The sequence below is a fragment of the Styela clava genome, chromosome 8 (assembly GCF_964204865.1).
Source record: "Styela clava chromosome 8, kaStyClav1.hap1.2, whole genome shotgun sequence".
In the NCBI taxonomy this organism is placed as follows: Eukaryota; Metazoa; Chordata; class Ascidiacea; order Stolidobranchia; family Styelidae; genus Styela; species Styela clava.
Window position 1 is genome coordinate 17,190,367 of NC_135257.1, and position 21,364 is coordinate 17,211,730.

A 21,364-nucleotide genomic window follows, 5' to 3' on the forward strand; every position below is an offset into this window, starting at 1 on the left:
TTTATGCAAGATATCAGCTATAATTCAGTTGAATTTCAATAGACTGGCATTCGTTGTCATGGTTTTGTTAAAAGTACACAGAATGATTCGTTGCCTTAGATCCTTTTTAAACCAGTACAATGCAATGAGCATGTCCTTTGAACAGTTGTTATTCGTCTTTCTTCACCCAGTTGCATGGATTCTGAATACTTTATGTAAAAATAAAACAAAACGCTGTTAAAATGATTTAGTGAAAAAAATAATAGCAATATGAATGAATTGAAGACCTGAGTTAATAGATTGGATAAAATTATATGCAAAGTAGTCCAAGATTCAAAATTAATTACCGTAAATATCAATTTTTCTGAACTTCCTCATAAATTTTAAAATGTTTGAAAAAAAAAACCCAAAATGGAAATAATTTTTCTCCCGGTCTTCATAACATTCTAAAAATCAGTACCACACACTCCTTTCAGGAGTTCAAAATTATTCTTAGGTCACATCACTTGTCCCAAGTCCAAATACATATATAATGGCTCTGTAGTGATTATTTTCTTGCATTCCGTGAAGCAAACATTCAGTCACACAATCTGAATTCTTTCCATTCTCATTTGAACACCACTATAAAGTTGTACTTCAAATAAACGGCTTAAATTTTTTTAATACCTAACGCATGGATGTAATTTATACTATACTATTATCCACTGAACCCAGGGATAGTACAAAGGATATAGTATAATCGATGTAGAATCAAGAGTCATCATCAAGGTAACTATTCCAACCATCATCTGTTGAAACTGGAGGCTCCAACCATTTTGTAGGTATTCTGGTACCAGAGCTAGAAATGAATTGGTCCCATTGTTGCCTGGAAAATAATTGGAGTATTCTCAAATTAGGTCAGCTATGACATTTAAGCATAGATGAAAGGTACGGTACTCCCGAGGTATGTGAACCAAGATGGCGGACACCGGAACGTAGTAGATGTACCAGGTTAGGGTTAGGCCATAATTTCACGTACGAATACTACGGGAGTGTCTTAGCTAATCCTCGAACTTGTAATAGAACTAAAATAAGGAACTAATTGGAATAAATTATGGCCTAACCTGGTACACATACTACGTTCCGTGTCTGCTATCTTGGCTCACATACTTCGGGAGTACCGGATAAAATGCAAGGAAAGACACAAGACCAAATATAGCAGTAATATTGGGACTAACACAAATTGTGAGTATATCCAACTTTGAAAAAAAAACGAACAGATATCTTCAAAGTTTCACAGGGTGATTAACTGGGAATTGTCCTGAAATTCATACAAACATCACGCTAGAGATATTAATATGAGAGTTAGGTATGAATTGGTCATTATCAAGACTTGCTTTATGTATTGTTAATATTTGTTCACTTCCATATTTCAAGCAGTTAACAGCGGCAATATTTCAAAACAATAATGGAAAAACTATACCAGTTTCAGGGATTTTTTGTTAGAAAGCAAACCAAGCGCAGAAAAAGTTAGCATAAATATGTATGAAAATAGGAATTGATTGCTCCATAATATACCTAGTGTTTGTCAGCGCAAATAACGTTGAACTGGCTTGTTTGTGTAATTCTTGTATTGGCCACATTGAATCAAAAGCATTCAGTTGATCTAAATGAAATGGTAATTTAGTCAAACAGCAAAATACTTTTCCAGTTCTAAATCAATTAACAGACTAGATCTGCACTCAGCTACAGCGTGCAAACTTGGTGATCTAAGGTGAATGAAATGCTGGTGAAAGAAATCAAATCAACTTCAATTTTTAGAACTTGTATATAGAATACTAAAAAAATTACTAAATGCTTTAAAAACTTTTGAAACTATTTGATCACAAGAGCTGAAAAGGCGAACAGGGTGTGGTTAGTGTTACTGAACATTTTTCTGCATATGACAAAATAGAAATTCAGATCTATTCTATCAGTTACGTTTGAAGAATAGGACAATGGAAAAAAGTTACAGACTGAGTGTTTTCAAAACTTATTTTGAATGCATTTGAATTTCAGAATCATTACAGGAGCACCAAGTTGTGCAAGGGCAAAACAATAATTGTAAAAACCGCTGTGTTTTGATCACCAGTCCTCAGCAGACTTATTTATACATCGCTTATTCACACTCTTCACTCTGAGCAAGGCACTGTACAAGTGACCACTGTTATCTAACGGTATGTAAGACGCCACCACTCCAGGAATCTTTCCAGTTGAGCATTACCATCCAATTTATTACACCCTGGGTGAGGTGTGGGATTCAAATCAGGAATGTGTAATCTGAGATGCCAATAGGTTTAAGCCCAAAGATTTAACCGCTGGATCATCGACTTCAAATGCTATATCAAAATGTTAAGACCACATATGACGATTTTGCTGTAGAAAATAGGATAAAATATTACTGCAAAAGTGACAATAGCATTTACCATGCGTTCCGAACAAGACTTCCCAACGATGTTTGTTCCAATCATTATGTTTCTCCTCTTCAACTTTTGATTTTTGTTTTTTAATTTTATCTTCCTCTTTCTTATGCTCTTCTTCCAGAAAACTTCTCAATGACTTTTCTTCCTGATTAAATTTAGCTAAAGTACACACAATATAATCTTTAGCTTCTGAATGTGCATTTGAAAAAACTTTATCATGAGTTTCTGATGCTTGTTGATGTCCTTTCTGAATAGCCGATTCTTTTCTTACTTTTCGAAGTTTTCCCAGAGCATTTATTATTTCAAGGGATTTTTTCAACTTCTCTTTACTTTGAGAAATTTCTTGTAAATGCTTGTCCAGCTGTTTTTGTACTTCTTTTTCCTGGTAAAACAATAATTGTTATTTATTGTTAGGAAGAAAAAGCTTTAAAATATAAGTTTGAAGCAAACAAAATTGGACAATATGAAGCAACCAGGGATGGGAGTCGCAGCTGGAGCCAAAGCTACCAGGAATGTTAGTAGCTTCAGCTCCTTCCTACCCATCTTATTATTTTTCCACATTTATAATTTTGTGATACACTGTATAAATAAATAAAATCTATCCCTCTCAGATTCAGCATATATTTTTTTTAAATTCAATTTGTTAAGTTTCAAGTTGAATTAGTATAACTGAAGATAAATTTCAAAATTTGGACTGACGTGTCATGGTAGTTCGACTGTGAAGCTAAAAAATAAAGCTTCAGACCTGGAGCCATCGTAATTTATATCCAGCTCCTCAGTCCTGGAAGCAACATTACTTTAACCTAGGCTTTAGTCCTTCACTCAATTTGACTTACTAAATATTCATTTAGGAATCAGTGATTCAAGTTATCTATATGAAATGACTAATCAACAAACTCATAGTGATTGGCCAGACTTCGAGACTCAAATAGAGACTCTGATGACCTGTGACTCAACTTGACTCGCTCGCGGTTTAGGGAGTCTTTTATGCATTGTTTGAGGGAAAAAAGGTTAAAAGATGTTAAATATTGTTTTTGAGCATAGTTTAAAAGTCAAAACAATAGATTGGCAAGTGAGCCTTCGAGCTGCATCTTACCAGATATTACAACCGCTTCATACATGAGTTTTAGGAAGAGATTAATACTAGGAAAAAAGTACGTCAATGATGCCGGTAATGGGGTTTAGAGCCTGCCATAGAATGATAGAACCCATGCCCTGCTTGTGGCGAGGTTATATTTAAAAATGGCAACGTAACAGAATCTTGTATTTTGACTCCTAATGGAAATATTAATTTACGAATTTTTCAACTCACTCGTTTTTGTCTTTGTTCTAATTCTGCTTGTTTTCTGACCCATTCATCGAATTCCTTATGTTTTTGCTCTAGATCGGCTTGTAATTGTTGCTTCTCCAAATACTTTGATTTTCTTTTTTCTTTCATTTTTTGCCTTTTCTTCGCTCGTTTTCGTAATTTTTCTGAAAGATTCGACACCATGGCTTCATCTGAGAGTTTGGACAAAACCTTATCCAGCTCTGCCTGTTAAAAACATTAACAGACAAAAAAAGAATGTTTTTTATATTTTATCGATAAACCTTATATAGCTCCTATATTGTTCAATATGTGACATCTATAATCCAATTAATATTTCACAGTAGGCTTGCACGTAATTGACAAAAATCAATTCCGTAATTACGGCAAAATCAATTACGTAATGACCCCGTAATTGTGATATTTTTCCACGCATTTAAACCTATCATAACAACCAATTGAATCCACTTCTTTTCCGAATGGGACATTGAAGTTGGGTTTTCATATTCTTGGCAGTACTACACGCCATCGGCAGATGTTAAAGACAAATATCAAGGAGTGAATTCAAATTAATTTTATTCTGATTTTTATCTTTTGTGTTAGCTTTGATTTCCTTTATCACCTTCGCAAATTAACCGTCCCATTTTTATGCGATCAATTTTATTTTATCAATACCGACACTGGTATACGGTTATTTATGAAAACGATAGTTTTTTAAAACCACCTTAGTACTGAATAAAAATTAAGGGTTTCTAATTTATTAACCAACGACGAGCGTATTCACTCATTTGATTATACTTGCGATTTCCTCGCGACGAAGACTTGTTTTTGCAGCGTCTTCTGCATTATCCGACATTACTGCCTTGTTAGCATTTTATAATAATAATTATTGATGTCGACTTATTGACGATATTCCGATTACCATGCTTCATTTTACATTTAATCATTTCGCGGACTGAATGTTTAAAACATTATTTGCGATAAATTTAGATTAAATATTATTTATTTGAGTATAGTTTAAATATCGAACTTATATGATATGCCTTCTCCGAAAATACAAAAGTTATATCGCAAAACAATGCATTTTGTGACATTTATTTTACACTCACGACATTAATTTGCTAACTCAAGTCGGCGATCCTATCGGCCAAGATTGACACAAGTTTGGTCGAGTGCCGGTGGTATTCAAGTCGACGATAAATCAAAATAAGTTGCCGCATTTGGTAAGACAGTTAATCATACATGGCCGAAATATTGAGAGGAATTGTGAAAAACATCATGCGCAAGACCAAGTCCGGACTGATATATAACGATAAAACCGTTAACAGAACATCAAGATTTTGTAATAGAAAATGGATCTCGCACAGAATAAACACACTGGCTCATATTTGATTATATATGATAGCAGTTAAATTTTTTTGCGGTCCGCGAGGAATCCGTCGTTTTGCTGTTTCTCTGCCGTCTCAATCGCTTTACCGATGCCGAGAAGACGAAGTTGCGTTGGTTCATTACGCAATCTCTCTTTTGTCGTCATATTGCTATTTGATAAGCGCGACATTAATTATCACGGCGAGGTATTGGCGCGAGTGATCAATCGCTCTTTTGGCTTATTTGGTTCCAATTCGTCGCGAAAGCTCTTCGTTAAATTTCACAAAATCGTCGTGTTGAAAGGTTATGGATATTTTCCTGTTTATACCCTAAGTATGAAATAAAACAGCCAAAAACAGTATGATATTCCATGTTCATATATCAAGTGTTGATATTAACATTAAAGAATGGTTAAGCATTGCTAATCCACACTTGGTGGGGAATTCCCACTATTTAAACGCGTGACTATAAAATAAAATGAAATAGAAACGGAACATATATACCATAAGTAACGGAAAACTGGAACAAGTAAATAATAAATAAAAGTAAAATGGATACAAATGTTTGATAGACCATGTTTGAAAGATTGATCTCCTGCGTTCATTAGTCATTTCACCCGAAGAAGTTGAAACCGGGCGTGTTAGCGTCCATCGGTCTTAACACAATTCTTCCCCCTATCTACGGTTATTATGTACATTGGCCATGGCCATGCTAGATAAGATGCGAGAGAAGTTGAAACCAGGTGTGTTGGCGTCAATCGGTCTTAACGCAATTTTATCCCTTATCTACGGTTAAGTTACGGGAGAAGTATAAACCAGGTGTGTTGGCGTCGAACGGTCTTAACGCAATTCTATCCCCTATCTACGGTTAAGTTACGGGAGAAGTTAAAACCAGGTGTGTTAGCGTCAATCGGTCCCAACGCAATTCTATCTCTTATCTACGGTTAAGTTACGGGAGAAGTTAAAACCAGGTGTGTTGGCGTCAAACGGCCCTACTCAGTTCTTCCCCCTTAACTACGTTAATAATTTACATTGGCCATGCCAGAGAAGTTGATAATAGGTTAGTGAATGGCAACGCGTCATGCCCTCCTTCACCTACGTAACAAGAGAGAGAAAAACGGCTGCGAATACCGGAACTCTAACTTCTACTTGTTGAGCTTTCATTTTTCGCAATCGACGAAATTGACTGCTTTGAAGAAAGCTCGTTTCAATGCAATAATTACGACTTTACGGAATTCGTAACTTCCCTTCCGTAACTCAAAATAATTACGTAATTCCGTAAATCCGTAAATTACGTGCAAGCCTATTTCACAGTAATACAGGGGGGGCCATAAAGTAAAACTTCCAATCTATAAACGCCGATGTACATCATTAAGTGACACATTCTAATTTTAGAAGGTCATCAGAGAAGACAGTGTGTCAAGATCAAATGATTCAAAGGTTTTGTATCTTCAGAATTTTGATATTTACCTTGGTGCGTGTCTTTATGGTCACCCTGTTTATGGTACTGAATCATGAAAACAGAAACGACAATGCCTGCTGCTTCAAAGTATGAAAAATCAGTAATTTGAAAAAAATCTAATTTTCCCATTGAAATCTAGATTTGAACATAATTTGGCCACATTTCGCTATCCATTTAGAATACAAATATATTTGCTATTTCATGAAGATATGTTATTTCTAAGCTCAACACTGTTTATACAAGGAGCAAGGACTTGTGGTTCAATTTCAGCATATCCTAGTAATTAAAGTATAAATATTTACCTTTACAATAAGTGTCCTTGGATCATCTAAATTGGTGCTCGATAAACCCTTCAGCTCATTTGTTAGCTCACAAGCTTTTGCATGTAGATCTCGAACTTGAGAAATCTGTAAATGTTTATTTTTTCAAAGCTCATTCACTTTGACACTCGGTTATAGCATGGTAAAGTGTACAGTGCAACAAGAACATGATCTCATGTTAATCCAAAGGGGAAAAAAGTTTGACTAGACAAATTAATCAGATACACGTCCATGTTGGGTATGGAAACAGCAAAACCATTTACCGGTTGCAGATGCATGGACTCTGTGGTGGAGAAAGCCGTAACCCACCCACAGTTATGTAAACCACCCTGCAAGTAGTCCAGAACATCAGAAATTGAGGTAAACAATGTTTCAGATGTATTACACAAACTAAATAAATGTGGTGTTTCATCAAGTATACTTACTGTCATAGACTTTAGGATTAAGGCAAACAGATGTACGTAACCAAACAAATTAAATGCGGCGTTACAGTGTTACATCCACTGTACTTACTGTCATTGATTTTACTGATGAATCTTGACATTCAGAAGACATTTTGCATTTGTGAACAAAATTCTGCAGCCAAATTTTATCTGATTCGTTTTGTGACTGCATTATCATTGCAGGCTTTGGCTGTTGAGGATTAGAATTCCATTGCATAGTCAGATTTGATCTATTATCTTTCATCCAAGGTTGAGATGGAGGTGTTAATCGCACAGAGTTGGAATATTCGTATGGTGAAGCTCTTCCTGGAATTGGCGGAGGGGTTGGCATGAAAGGTCTTTGAATAGAGTGTTGCTGTGTTGAATGTTGCCCAGGGAGCCATTGTTGAAAGCCAGGCATAGGTGGCATCGTTGGAGTAAAAGGTGGGGGTGGTAGATGTGGGGAAAATGGTGGTGGGTAAGGCATATTTGGTGGAGGAAAACGGTGATCTCTAAACATATTGTAACTTTAATCTAAATTATAACAAATATAGAAGTTTAGTTTTTCTTTAATCAACTTAATATATAAATATATAGACAGCAATGAACTATGTTGTAAAGCATGCTTATAAGCCTATCGTTAAAGTTTTAGATTTGGCAGTAGATGCTGGAAAATTTACAATAAATAGCAAACAATGATTGAATAAACTAAAATTCCAATGAAAACAAATACTATATCAAAAAAATAATATGAAGTGAGGTAAAGCAACTTTTCAACCATGTGTATATCAAAAAATTGAAAAATAATTTAGAAATTAATAAGAAAATAGTAAATGAACTAAACATCACTATGCAAATAATAATCAAGTTGGTTGTAATAAATTGGATGGGTTTTAAAATAGCAGACTTTAATTAGGAAGATTCGCCCAAGCAAGGTCATGTACACTCATCTGAAGTAAAGTAGACTGATCTGTGAGAAAAAACATGAATGACCAATGAAGTGTCGAAAGATACTGGGATTCTATGGAATAATTGAGGTGCATTAGATGTTGGCAATTACTGGTGAGGTGAAACTTGAGGCTGTTCAAGTTAGTATAGTCAGGAAAATAGCAATTAGGTATTGCAGTGGTTCTCCCACGGTAGGGACATGAAGCTAATTAAAAATATTTGCTAGATTTGATCTTGCCCGCTCTTTTTTGGATATTTACATTTAAAAACTTTTCACTTATTTCTTTACGTTCCATTCAAATATTTTCAATGTGTTTTTTGATTAAAACATTCTTTTGCCTTACTATCTGTTATTTGTAGCTTATTGATAGCTAGTTATTTTTGAGGTGGGGCATGAGACTTGACAAATTCTAAAAAGAGGGCGTGGCGTTAAAAGTTTGTGAACCACTGAGGTAGTGAATTCCACGCAACTGAAGTTCTTGGAAATAAAATTAGACATAAGAGCTTCTTATCTAGTGCATGAACCAAGCATTCCTACCAAGTTGCTTTTCATTTTCTTAAGAGCTGTAAGAACAGCCGAGGAAAGAAGAACAAATACAAAATAGGGTACTCCCTTAGTGTGTGTACCAGGTTAGAGTTAGGCCAAAATTTTATTCAGATTTTCCTTATTTTAGTTCTATTACGAGTTCAGGGACTGTCTTGTGATAGCCAAGTGAATATACACACCCCTGCCCATAGGCTTCCGTCTCTTTACACAACTTGATGTAAAATGGGCGAACAAATTTAGTTACCTCGATATTGGTACACACTACACACACTTCTGGAACGCCCAAATAGAATCAATCACAAACATAGCAAATAAAGATTTCAATGGCAAAAAATCAAGTAATACTGAAACTTCGAAATGGAGCAATCCACAAATGCCTCAATCAATTAATACATAAAATGCAAAAATCTACTATTTGAAAAATTTATCTATTGTGCGAGACGGTTTTGACATTGTTTTCTGTCGTTTCCTAGGAGGCCCCGAAGTCTTAGAATTCCGTTTAGTTTTTGTCTTTTCTGAATCTGAGTTCGCATAATTAGATTCAGATTTAACAAGTTCCATAATAGTTTTTCTATTAAGACAAGAATCTACATGAGTATTAAACTTTTCCAAGGTTATATCCTGACAACAAAATGTAGCATTGCATAGCGGACAAGTAAAACACGTTATTTGTTGAGTTAAATCATTATTATTTACAGAATTATTCTCCTCTATTTCAGTATGCTCTTCCAAATATCCATTTTTATTATTTTGCGTAATTCCACATTCGTCCAAATGTTTATTAAGAGCACACAGATCGTTAAATTCCTTTTCACATATTGGACAGTTGATCTCTTTATCTGCTGCATCATTGCACGGGTTTAAAATGTGTTCAGAAGGTTCTTCATTTGAAGAAGTTGTGCTTGCATTTGCGCCATTCACAATTTCACGTTGACCACCATCCTCAAGATCTGTAGTTTGAATGCTTTCACATTCAGAACTAGTGACGGCAGAAGAAGTTAGGCTTGAATCAGGGTGATATTCACTGTTTTTAATGCTACTTGCAAGTGTATCTGTGTCTTGTGATTTCTTTTTCGCTTTCACTTTCTGGATAAAATAATCCAGAGATTTCTGTTGGCTATCTTTTCCAGCATTTGAGAGTTTAGAAAGTCCAACTCCTGTAGAAGGAAATGATATTGGAAGAGTGATACAGATACAATATCTTCATGCTCCTTTTAATACACTAACATTATAAACTATCGTACCTATCGTAATAATTCCCGTAAAATATTAATGAATATTTTTTGTCACAATACAAACAAATTTAAAATAATGCATCAAATTATTCCACAAAATGTAATTTTAGCTCATTTAAAAAAAATTATCAAAACTTTTCCGCAATATGATAACTAATTTCTTCAAATTAAGTAAGTGCTCATATAGAAATAGAGAACTACTTCAATGCTCCACAAGCAAAACTTTTATTGCTAAAATAGTGAAATATAGGAACAAGCTTACATAAGTTACACATAAATCCGCAGAAACAAAATAAAACATTGCGAATTGCGATGTTCAAATTTTCACAGATAATATAAATCGATACACAACCGGTGAACAATACTTCCACAACTAATTTGGTATAGAATTTCAACGAACACACGATTCCTATTAACCAGAAGTAGGTTTTAAAGAGCTTTTGAACTTGTTACTATCTCATATTGAAATTTTGAAAAAATATTTTTTTCGAGATAGATATTTTTATAATAAAATATTCACCAATTAAGCGCAATTTCATTTGTCCTTTGTTAGCAGCCAGTTCTTGTTTAAGAAGATCAGCTATTACAGGATATATCTCACTTTTGCATCCAACAGGATAAAAGAGGGTTTTCGAGCGAGTATGCAACTACAATGAAAATATCTAAGTTTATTCTAAGACAGACACTGGCAGTGGAAACATATGTACATGTAAGGCATTGATTGCTGCATACGAGGCATTAAGAACAAACTTGCCATCATATGCTATCAAGTCACTTGCTTAATCATATGGCGAACCACAAGTTAGCCAGTTATTTGTTTTCGGAAGCATGGACTTGTTGGTGGAGAATGCTGTAACCAACTAGCAGGTATGTAAACCAGCCTACGGCAGTGAGGAGTCCAGCATTTCTCTCGCACTCACACATAATCATCCCTCATGGGATTCGAACCTGTGAAATCATGCAAAGTAATCAGAGGTGCGGTGGCGAGCCTATTCCCAACGCTTAGCACGATGTTCCACACAGCCGAGCTTAGGTATAGACTTGATCAGGACCTCATTCAGAGTGCAAGGGGTGCTTCTGTGTTAAAAAAAAGCACCTCGAATGCAGCTGTTTTAATTTTAAGTGTGACAGTCATTCCCTTGACGTCTGCTTTTTTGACATCAGCTTCCAAAGCTTCACAAAGTTCCTCACATTTTTGAAACATTTCCTGATGGTTTGATATATCTCGGAATGTTCTGTGGAAAAAAAAAAAATAGACAATTTCAAATAATAGCAATAAATTAGAAAAATGAATAATATGTTGTAGATTGCAATATGTCGTAATCATATGGTTTATTGTAATTATAAAATGCATTCAGTAGTCGAAAACTCGTTAATTTCCTTCAACAAACAGTTGTGAGTCCTTATACACAATCGCGCATCCAGGGTTTATTTTGGGGTCTCTCTCACATCTAAAATTTTAGTGGATTGCAGTCAGCCTTTTCAATGAGTGTTGTGATCATGGCAGCTCCAAGGTAATTTCAGAGTCATGAAAAGGAAATTTTTAAAACAAAAAAGCTTTTGGACAGCCTGGCTGCACCTTTGATCATATGGGTAAACATATTGGAAGATATAAAGAATTTAACGCATCACAATTTCAAATACTACGTCAAAATAGCAAACCTCTCAGTGCTGATGCTTTTACGCTCAGATTCATTTTCCAAAATTGTTGATCCAATGCCGATACAAATTCTAAGTAAGGAATTACTCATTACAGATGAAAATACAGCATGAAGTACAGCTCTATTATCATAAATATCTTGACATGTTTTCACTCCAAGGGCATTTAACATTTTTTCTGTGACTTTTCCAATTCCTGGCACCTGGGTTATACAACAACATGTTAAATTAACATTTCACTGTGAAGGTAGATTGATTCAACAAATGGTATTCATAATATTCCAAAGTCCATGCATCTGAATAAATAACTGGCCAACTAATCCGATATCCGACATGGAATGGTAACCGGACCGGATACTGTGGTTTGCCATATGATTAAGCCGTCTTATCAACTTTCCTTTCCCCCAGGATAAATATTTAAATCATATCCTATTCAAACAGGTTTGTCCAATAACAATTGCAGTACCAGTAACTAAGCCTATTTTACACATCCTACAATGAATTGTGTCTGAGCATCAGGCTTGCGAAATCCAAATTTAGGTCGGTCGTGATAAACGCTTGACGAAATAACAACAGTGCTCACATGAATTGAAATAAAACAGAGGTAATTCGGTAGAATAATATCGGATCCCATAATAGCAAACTTGAAAAAATAATAAAAGTTTTCGCCTTCTAACAACTATTTCCAGCTTCTAAGTACAGAATATTTAAAATCACTTATTTCATAAGTCACAGTTCATTGCATTGATAAAATTATAAACTAGTAACATTTTTTTTAAATGTGCACAAACCAAGGTTACTCAACTAAAGGTGCAAAGATTACAGCTAGAGAGTTACAAGTTTACAACACAAGTAAACACGACAATCTGTTTATATTTAGTACATTCAAAGATGTTATTAAACAGTGGCATATGGAAATAAATGAGCAAAAGCAACAAACTTTTCTGATTGGCAAGTTTTTTACAAATTCCATGACACTTTCCCTTGTTGGTTCCAAATAAAACTGTCCGTTTGGTTTATTCATATCACTTGCGACTTTCGCTAAAAAAGTATTGCAAGCTATCCCAGCACTTGCAGTCAACTGAGTTACCTGGAAAACAAATGTACTTTATTTAGTGTATGCTCACCATTGCACCTCTGATTACCCTGCATGGGTTCGCAGGTTCGAATCCCATGAGGAGAGAGTTATGTACGAGACCGCTGGTCAAATACGGCTTTCTCCACCATCGAGTCCATGCTTCTGAAAACAAATAACTGGCTAACTAACCCCAAACCCGACTTGGCACGGTACCCGCACGAGAGGCCGTGGTTCGCCATAATATGATAAAGCCGTATTATTGACTTTCCGGACCTCCTGAAGTATGCGCACTAAGGTGGCGCACAACCTGGTCTCAGGTTGTGTACCAGGTTAGGGTTCAGGTTATGCGACATCTTGGTGCGCATACTTCAGGAGTACCGACTTTCCTCTACCCCAGGATAATTATGTAAATCCTATCCTATTAAATGACTGAAAATAAAATTTTAGAAATGAATTTGTTACTTGTTGAATCTTGGATCTCATCTCGTTCACAACTTCTTCTGCTGCTGTTCCAGACCCAATTTTTTCATCGGATTGATGACTGGGATTCATCTCATCCTGTTCCTTCAAAGCATTAGTTTTTATGATTGTTTCATCTGCCTGAAGATATAGTGTAATAAAATATCCTACAATGAACAACAACGAGAATAAATGCCGCACCAGAAATGTGTGTACCAATATGGAGGTAACTAATTTTGTTCGCCTATTTTACATCAAGTTGTATATCGGGACTAAAACCTATGGGCGGGGAGTATATTCACTTGGCTAACACAAACAGTCCTTGAACTTGTTGTAGAACTAAAATAAGGAAAATCGGGAGAAAATTATGGGCTTATAAAATTATGATTACTTTTTTATGACAAAAAGAGTAAAGTCGAGTCAGTCACTTATAAAATGTGAGTAAAAATACTTTCTAATCCTTACAGAATTTGTAATTTCACAAGATGAAAAAATACACATTAAAAGAAATATTCAATTAAAAACAAAACCCAACTAAAAGTTCGTGGAAAGTATTCCCATCCATAAAATATATTTTGTAATTACTTTCAATAACAATGTGATACATAAATAATAAATAAAAACATATATTTCTCATCAAAATTGTAAGCGTAATAAAATATCCTAAAAATAAACATCCAACAATATTGAATTCATATTGTACTTGCCATAGAAGTTGATTTCTTTGTTTTCAAATATGATGTTATATCAAGATACGCTTCATCCAAACCCATTGGTGAAAAGTTTGAATCATATTCCGCAAGAATTTCACGAACTTGAGCACTTACCTTGAACAAACAAAATGAACAAAAAGAAATTGAAAAAATTGAAAAATGAACACAAAATTCTCACAGCTAAAATGTCTATGCAAAGTTGCAAGGAAATACAAATAACTGATATAAATTGACTTGAAATTTTCTGACCAGAGATCCTATCTAAGTTATCTGAAACCTGTGGGCCTGATATAATATTTCAGTTGCAATAGAAAAAAGTTCAAGCATACACTGAAAAGTTCTGATAGGTGTTTTCCTGGGCATAGATTTGTGCCTTTTACGTAACAATTGAAATTTTAGCAGACTCTCAGACTTTTCACTCAGGTGGATTTGGGGCATGTGTGTATACAGTAGCCTACTTCATTCATTCCGTAAGTGCTTGCCAGAAGGTCATATAAATTATGGAAGTTTTCTTTATAAGAGTGGGTGGAGGGCCACACACGACTCACATTTTCAAGGTTTTGCTAGATATTTGTCAGTTTTTAGACTTGTTTTATATGAACCTCAATATTTGTTAGCCTCAACTCGCGAAAACACTTTTGAAAAAATAATCCTCTAAAATTTTGCAATGGTAGAGCACAGAGAGAATTTTTCTGGGGTTGAGGGTCGGGAAAAGGTTCATAGAAAGGTCCTTCTAACAACAAATGAATTGAAACAAAATATTCTTCATACTTCTCTGTATTTGCCAAAATTGAGTGGAACAAGAATCAGCTCAGGACACAATTTCTTTGCTATAAAACCTGGCATTGCAGCTCTTACGCCATATCTTCTAGCAATGTAGTTGGAGGTTGACTGAAATCAATATCATCAATAGTAATATAGATAATAAATCATTAATTATAATTAATTCTAAAAAAACTTACATAAGATAGAAATTTGATATTTTTATAAGTTGTATGGAGGGCGAAGGCTTTATTTTGTGGTGAACAACAGCAGATATGTGCATAGAAAATTAACGAGTTATTATTTCAGATGCAAAAGCTCGAATGGGAGGAAGGCTCTCTTGTAATCAATTACCAAGAGAATTTGAACCATCGAACACAGGCAGAATGGAGGGTGCAGTATGAAGCATATTTTAAATAATCAATACACTTACAAGCATATCTGAGCCTCCCACTGCCATTGGCTTATTTTTTAATTCCGGATTGTCTCTTTCCTCAACAGAAGCATAAAATGCATCCATATCAATGTGCACTATTGTTCGTGATAAATCTCTGGATGATTCAAGTTCTTTCAAAATAACATTTGTCTAAAATATATTAATAAGATATTATCTCAATTCTCAATATAGAATCTTGAAACAGAGCGAAGTCCCTAAAATAACTAAATCATGTGATGAACCATGATCAAGCATCTATTTCTCACAACAAGAATCAAGGAAAAGTGATCAGTTTAATGATCCTGATCCTCAAACAGGTGGAGAAAGCAGTAACAACTGATAAGTGTTTCAAAAATGTTGTGTCACATTTGTCCAACTGTACTATTGCATGCTAAGAAATACCTATTGTGGAAAAAATGGTAAAGTATGCATAATATGAGGTGGAATTCATGCTATGTACCGGGTTAGGGTAGATTAATGCTTTGGAACTTGGCCGAATGCTATATTGAACCATTTGAAAATGATATTCATATGAGTGGGACATGTGGTGGGATAAGTGTGACTAATTAGGACAAATATGGGGCACCACATTTTTGAGACACCCACAATTGATTGTGTAAATGGCTTTAAGAATACTATTATCGTAGTTATTTTACACTTATAATCAAGCTTATTTAAATAAGCATTTAAATTTGTGATATATGCAAAAATACAATTGAATAATAGGCTAGTTAAGTTACAAAGAGAACTGATTTAATATAAACAAAAAAATTTATTATCTGAGAGACTGAGACTCTCTTCAAATGCATGTAAAATTGTTTGAATTAAATTCTCTTAGCGCCACTCAAAATAAATTATTATTCAACTTTGTGAATAATGATGTTTTATGTTCTACGAATCGGATAACAATTGTATGCATGAATGCATACTCTGCATAAAGATGTTTCCATTTGCTCAGGAGTGAGTTTTTCAACTTGTTCCAACATCTTCTGAATTCTTGCATCAACCTGAGCATCCTTTTTTCTCTCATTTTCGTAAAACTTTGAACCAACTGAATTTTCATGAATAATCCTAAACAGGAATGTTGATAAGATGTTAAAAAATACCGGTAATCATTTTATTACAAATATGTTCTCTAAATCATTGATATCCATTGAAGAATAATTTCCAGTAGTGGTATACAGCTGCATTCGTTTCGAAGTTTGTTAATGTTGCATGGATGAATGATTCTATTAGGACTTGGTTCACATGATTCTCATGGGAAAAATTGAAATGGTAGAAAATGTGTGATCGTATAAACTCAGTAGTTCTCTCTATATCCATGGCTACTTTTGTAGAGCCTTGCTTGGAGTAAAAAATGTATGAATACGCCATATGAAAACATCCAATTTACATTGTAACTCATGCATAAAAGATAAATTGATATTAAAATATAAGAAACTCATATTGCACACTGACTTGTTGATTTTCTCCTTGTCAAGACCTTTCATGCCAGCTTTATTGTCATTCAATGCCATTCGAGACAAAACTGCAGTATTTTTATTTCTTTCAAATCCATCTTCATCATTCACATCATTTTCAGAACTAATTGCCGAATTCATTTTAATAGCCTAAGCAATAGAATGACTGTAAATCTAAAACTAAAAAAATAAATGTGGTTATTAACAGGAAGTTAGGTAACAAAGTTAACCCGCATTAAAAATTTAAATATATGCCTAATCATTTCCAATATTCATTCGTATTTTTTGATGGTTTAGACCAGCATTTCCCAAACTTTTTCGGCCACGGAACACTTAGACTTTTTATCTCGCCTCGCAGAACACCAAAAAATGGAAAGCTAAAATTGATAAAGAAAAACGGTGTAATGTAGCGGTTCCCAATGGGTTCGCTAGTATATATTTATGGTTAAACCGTAAATATGTTAAATCGTAAATATATACTACTATGGTTAAACCGTAAATATGATTGAATATTTTACATATTACATTTATTATAAATGTTTTATTGTTTTCTAATTAGAATGCTGTGTATATGAATCAATAAATTCACCAATTCACAATTTTTTACCTGTCTATGTCGTTTACTTTCCATCACGTAGTGTTTGCCTCCAATGTTACCTCTAATGGAGATAAAAGTACTTGCTGCAATTTCGCGAACTGCAGTTTATTTATCTGCTGAATTGAATTTAGCGAACATAAGTAATTTTTCAGCATTTCATAGTAAAGCCAGGCAGAGACGGAGGAAGAAGAGTTGACCCTTGGCCTTTATTCTTTAGACCCACTTGTTTGCTTATAACAAAACCAAAAGGATTGCTGTACTTAACAGTCAAAAAGCTACGCCGACAGTTAACGAAAATGTCACTCCTCTACCTTAGTTAGTCCGCTTTAGGCCAACGATGACGCGAAATTGAACGGTCAGATGGGCAACAACTTCACGATCCCTAGATCGCAATGGCGACATTTTTGATTCCTTCTCCACAGAACGCTCGCGGAACACAGTTTGGGAAACGCTGGTTTAGATCAATGACATCTATGTAAATAAAAGGCCTCTGTGAGGATGTCAGATTAGGAAATTCTTAACAATATCAAATTTTTTAAAAGTTTGAAACGACTTAGGTAGTATTTAGTGCAAATGATTGTGTTTCAATTGAACTTAATAACTTTTTCTGTAATGATATATAAACAATAAATTACAAATCCAAGTACAATAAACTACAATTTAGAATCATAACAAACAATATAACAACAGTGAATTGGTCAGTTATTCTCATCCATTTTGGCATTCTTTAATGGAATACTTTGCATATAATTGAAATCATTTCTAGAAACACCAAGAAGAGCTGCAGCACGGTCTGTCACGGGTCGTTCACCATAAATTTTAGCAAGTTTTCTTGCAGGCTCTTCGTCACAAGTTGTTGGATTTAATAAACATTTCAAAAGAATTTTATCTTCAGAGTCTGTGAAAAGATGGAACCCTTCAGGTACCTCTCCCTGATATATGTAATATTTGGCAATATCCTCATTGCCGTTACATTTAAACAACACTTTATAAATTGATTTTGAGTCCAATTTTGTAACTTTTTGCATAGATTTCACAAAGTCATTTATTAATACATAATATTCTTTTTGTGATAGTCCAGGAGATAAACTATTCCTTCTGCTTTCGATTTCAGCTAAAAATGATCCCGGTCTCTTTTCTTCGAGATCCGATGTTGTAACAATATCAAGTTGAGCAGGAATTGATGTTGATTTAGCACTCGTACCAGGCATTGTAGTATTTCTATTCTGAGGAGGTGTGGGTAATGGACCCAAAACCCTGCCCTCTAGTGGATATGAAGATTCACGTCCTTTTAAATGTTTTAAATATCTATCTCTCAGTGATTGCCAGGACCGTCCTTTCAGTTGGAACATATTTTGTTTCTCAAGTTTTTTCCAAAATTCATTTCCTGATAATTTACGTTTATCTTTCAGCTTGGAATCTCGAACATAGAGTAAAATATTGATATCTTCTGTTTTTGTATAAGTCATTCGTCCTTCAGCATCGTTGCCATTGACATTGTAATTACTAGGTCGACAATGATATCTCTCCTGTGGCATAAGGCTTCCGCTGTTCGCAGAATCAAGAATATATCTTGCAGATATTGTATTTTCCTTCCAACTGACTTCTCCATCAGGTAGAAGGAATATGGCATTATCTCGATAACCAAAAGGTACTTTTTCTATGTATGGAAAACACAAACCACCGCCCTGAATAATGTGTTTCTTGACTTCTGCTTTTATTGAACATGGTCTAATAACAAACACCATAGGTGTCTCGTCTTCATTTTGAAATAATCCACTATTATCGTCATGAGTAGAAACCATTACGAAAACTGAACATAAATTTAAATCTGTTCATAAGTGAAACAAGAGAGTAATGCTACCAGTATACAAAGCTTGCTATAAAGATGGATGAATGAGCAACAAAGGGGTGGTCGTCAACGTCAAGTAATAAAAAGCGTCCAACTGAACTTCAAAAAAATTTGAAACTATATGGCTAGCAACTGCTTTCACGTTTCCATACAGAAGATTTGAAATTGATCTGTTCAACAGATGCAGAGATAAGAGCTTTGTACCTTGACAATCAGCCCAACAACAACTACGATAATAACAGCAACAATAATTTAGCAAGCCATGAACAATTCATTAGGTTGACAATCGTATACAATACATTTCATTTCCATTTCAATTATAGCTATTGAGAATGATTAGTGTAATGACTAATGACGAATAGTAGTCTCTATTTATCCAGTTCTTAATTTTATAATTGCATGTTTATCATTTGCAAATATAACTGATATCCTTATACAATGTAGCCTATATCTTATGGAAAAATTACATGGATTCATCAACATAAATACAAAAATATACCTACAGGAGTACAGGTAATTACACAATCGAGCTAATTTAGCAAACAGTGAATATTTTTCAATAGGATTTAGAAACTAAGAATAGAAAAAAGACGAAAGCAATAATAACTTTATCACACACTTTATGCTAGCATACTTCTTTTACCTATTACATTGATAAAGAATATGGTTCAAGAGTTTTTTTCTAAATTGACCAAGCATGAATGATTTATATACAGATATAACAGTTATTTCATACAGTTGAAATATTTATAATTTGTTCGCAGAAAATTGGGAATGGGAAAAACTATTTTTCATTCTATTCTTCATATTGTTGATAATACAGTAGTATTTATATTTGTCACATGACTACACAAAATAAAATCATTGCACTGGTACATCAGAATTTAAAAAAATTCTCCATTTATCCAGATATCATGGTAGGCCTATCAAATAATAAAGAAAAAATGTAACGATTTGCATAAGCATACAAACAATTATAATGTTAATCTTTCATTCAATAATCATTATTATATACATTCCATTCATATTTAGAAAAATTTATATAATGAGGTACGGTATTTTATGTAGAAAAAAAAGAAAAAATTACCTTAGTTCAGAGTTTCTTTGTAGCCAAAATTTATATCTCACTAATAATAGCAAGAAAAAACACAATAATTTGATAGTAACCTATTGAACTCTCTTCTCGTAACAATGGCATGTAATAGCCTAGATCAGGGTGGTCCAAACCCAGGCCCGCTGGCCACATGTGGCCCGCAGCGTCATTATCTGTGGCCCGCGTCGCCTTTGCTGAAGGGTAATCAAAAAATCGCATTTGGTGTTGTTTCGCCATAAAATTAATCAGGAAATCTTTTCGACATCACTAATGTCACTAAATAGACTAGTGTCACGGCTAGCTAAAAAACCAACTAGCGAGTGTGCTTGGGTGCTCCAAATTGTTCACTGGCTTTCTATCTTTTTGGTTGGTAATATTATTATATTCTAACAGTTATAATAACTAAACATTAATGTTGTGGCCTGAGAATATAATTGCTTCCGGTGATTTTTTGCAACCAGCCTAAACAGTATTAGCTACAAAAAATTCTTCCAATTTGTCAGAAAAATTGTTAATTACTCTCCTGTACCTTACATTTGATAAAAAAAACTAATCAATCAATCTGCAGTTATGGCAAATATAATCTGAAACGATATTGCCTACACTATCATGTAAGCAATGAGAACTCCATCAATGTTCAATAGCACTTACATTTCTGCATTTGCAGGAGCATTTTTGAAGAGTTTCAAATCTTACATTGTATGTAGTTATAGAAAAACTTTTGTTGCATGTTTCAGTACTTTTTCTAGTGTATTTTGCATGTTTTAGTGTGATAAATGACAAACAATGATCAATTGTTTGCGCAATACTGCAATAAAAGTGTTTGTTTTGTATTGCCTCGTTTACCTATTTCTGACACTATTGTGGCCCGTGAACAATGAAAAAGTAATTTTGTGGCCCGCGAAGGCGACAACCTTGGACCACCCTGGCCTAGATGGATAGATAAATAGTTTATTTTGAAAACTCCATAAAAACACAAATTGAAAATGAAGAATTCTCTCAAGTCTAAAAAACAAGTTTCACTATTTTTCATAAGTCTGATATTATTTATTTGTCCAACAGTGTTTTCAATATAACCAAAAACGTAATTAGAATATCTGAATTATTCAGTGAATATTCACAATTCAAAATAGATAACTAACAAAATCGGGTTATTTTCCTCATAAAACAAATCATTTCCTGTAATATTTCTTATTCCTGATTTTATTGTAACTGGTAAAAAGTCCC

The 21,364-nt window shown here is 34.2% G+C and overlaps 3 protein-coding genes across 5 annotated transcripts; all 3 read right to left on the reverse strand.

The window, feature by feature from the left end:
- On the reverse strand, positions 1-7,941 carry LOC120346325 (programmed cell death protein 7-like). 3 transcript variants are annotated; one of them, XR_005569979.2, is made up of 7 exons: positions 7,389-7,941; positions 6,858-6,962; positions 3,733-3,954; positions 2,424-2,802; positions 1,537-1,624; positions 646-844; positions 1-188 (listed from the first exon to the last, which is right to left on the reverse strand). XR_005569979.2 is itself a non-coding variant. In XM_078115098.1 (7 exons), the coding sequence occupies exons 1-7, from the start codon at positions 7,815-7,817 to the stop codon at positions 163-165; spliced, it is 1,332 nt and encodes a 443-aa protein (XP_077971224.1). In that variant the 5' UTR covers positions 7,818-7,941; the 3' UTR covers positions 1-162. The 3 variants fall into 3 exon arrangements, 2 of the variants coding, with proteins under 2 accessions (XP_077971224.1, XP_039271968.2); XM_078115098.1 differs by having other exon boundaries at positions 762-844; XM_039416034.2 differs by having other exon boundaries at positions 1-844.
- Positions 7,942-9,203: 1,262 nt separating this feature from the next.
- On the reverse strand, positions 9,204-16,819 carry LOC120345668 (DNA polymerase kappa-like). Its single transcript, XM_078115097.1, has 11 exons — positions 16,593-16,819; positions 16,064-16,205; positions 15,132-15,284; positions 14,708-14,827; positions 13,927-14,050; positions 13,227-13,360; positions 12,627-12,776; positions 11,690-11,889; positions 11,124-11,262; positions 10,548-10,674; positions 9,204-9,949 (listed from the first exon to the last, which is right to left on the reverse strand). Exons 1-11 carry the CDS (start codon positions 16,733-16,735, stop codon positions 9,204-9,206), a joined length of 2,178 nt encoding a protein of 725 aa, XP_077971223.1. The 5' UTR covers positions 16,736-16,819.
- An 848-nt stretch (positions 16,820-17,667) lies between these two features.
- LOC144425655 (telomeric repeat-binding factor 2-interacting protein 1-like) lies at positions 17,668-19,338 on the reverse strand. Its single transcript, XM_078115099.1, has one exon. The coding sequence runs from the start codon at positions 18,995-18,997 to the stop codon at positions 17,891-17,893; it is 1,107 nt and encodes a 368-aa protein (XP_077971225.1). The 5' UTR covers positions 18,998-19,338; the 3' UTR covers positions 17,668-17,890.
- Positions 19,339-21,364: the final 2,026 nt, after the last annotated feature.

Coding starts and splice junctions, on each gene's coding strand:
- LOC120346325 (XM_039416034.2), bottom strand. CDS start 7,817: ATGTTTAGAGATCACCGTTTTCCTCCACCAAATATGCCTTACCCACCA. Junction 6,963..7,388: donor CATCAGTAAAATCAATGACA/GTAAGTACAGTG, acceptor AAACATTTACAG/ATTTCTCAAGTTCGAGATCT. Junction 1,625..2,423: donor AGTCTTGTTCGGAACGCATG/GTAAATGCTATT, acceptor CATTTCATTTAG/ATCAACTGAATGCTTTTGAT.
- LOC120345668 (XM_078115097.1), bottom strand. CDS start 16,735: ATGAATTCGGCAATTAGTTCTGAAAATGATGTGAATGATGAAGATGGA. Junction 15,285..16,063: donor TGGAAACATCTTTATGCAGA/GTATGCATTCAT, acceptor AATATATTTTAG/ACAAATGTTATTTTGAAAGA. Junction 9,950..10,547: donor AATGAAATTGCGCTTAATTG/GTGAATATTTTA, acceptor TTCCTTCTACAG/GAGTTGGACTTTCTAAACTC.
- LOC144425655 (XM_078115099.1), bottom strand. CDS start 18,997: ATGGTTTCTACTCATGACGATAATAGTGGATTATTTCAAAATGAAGAC.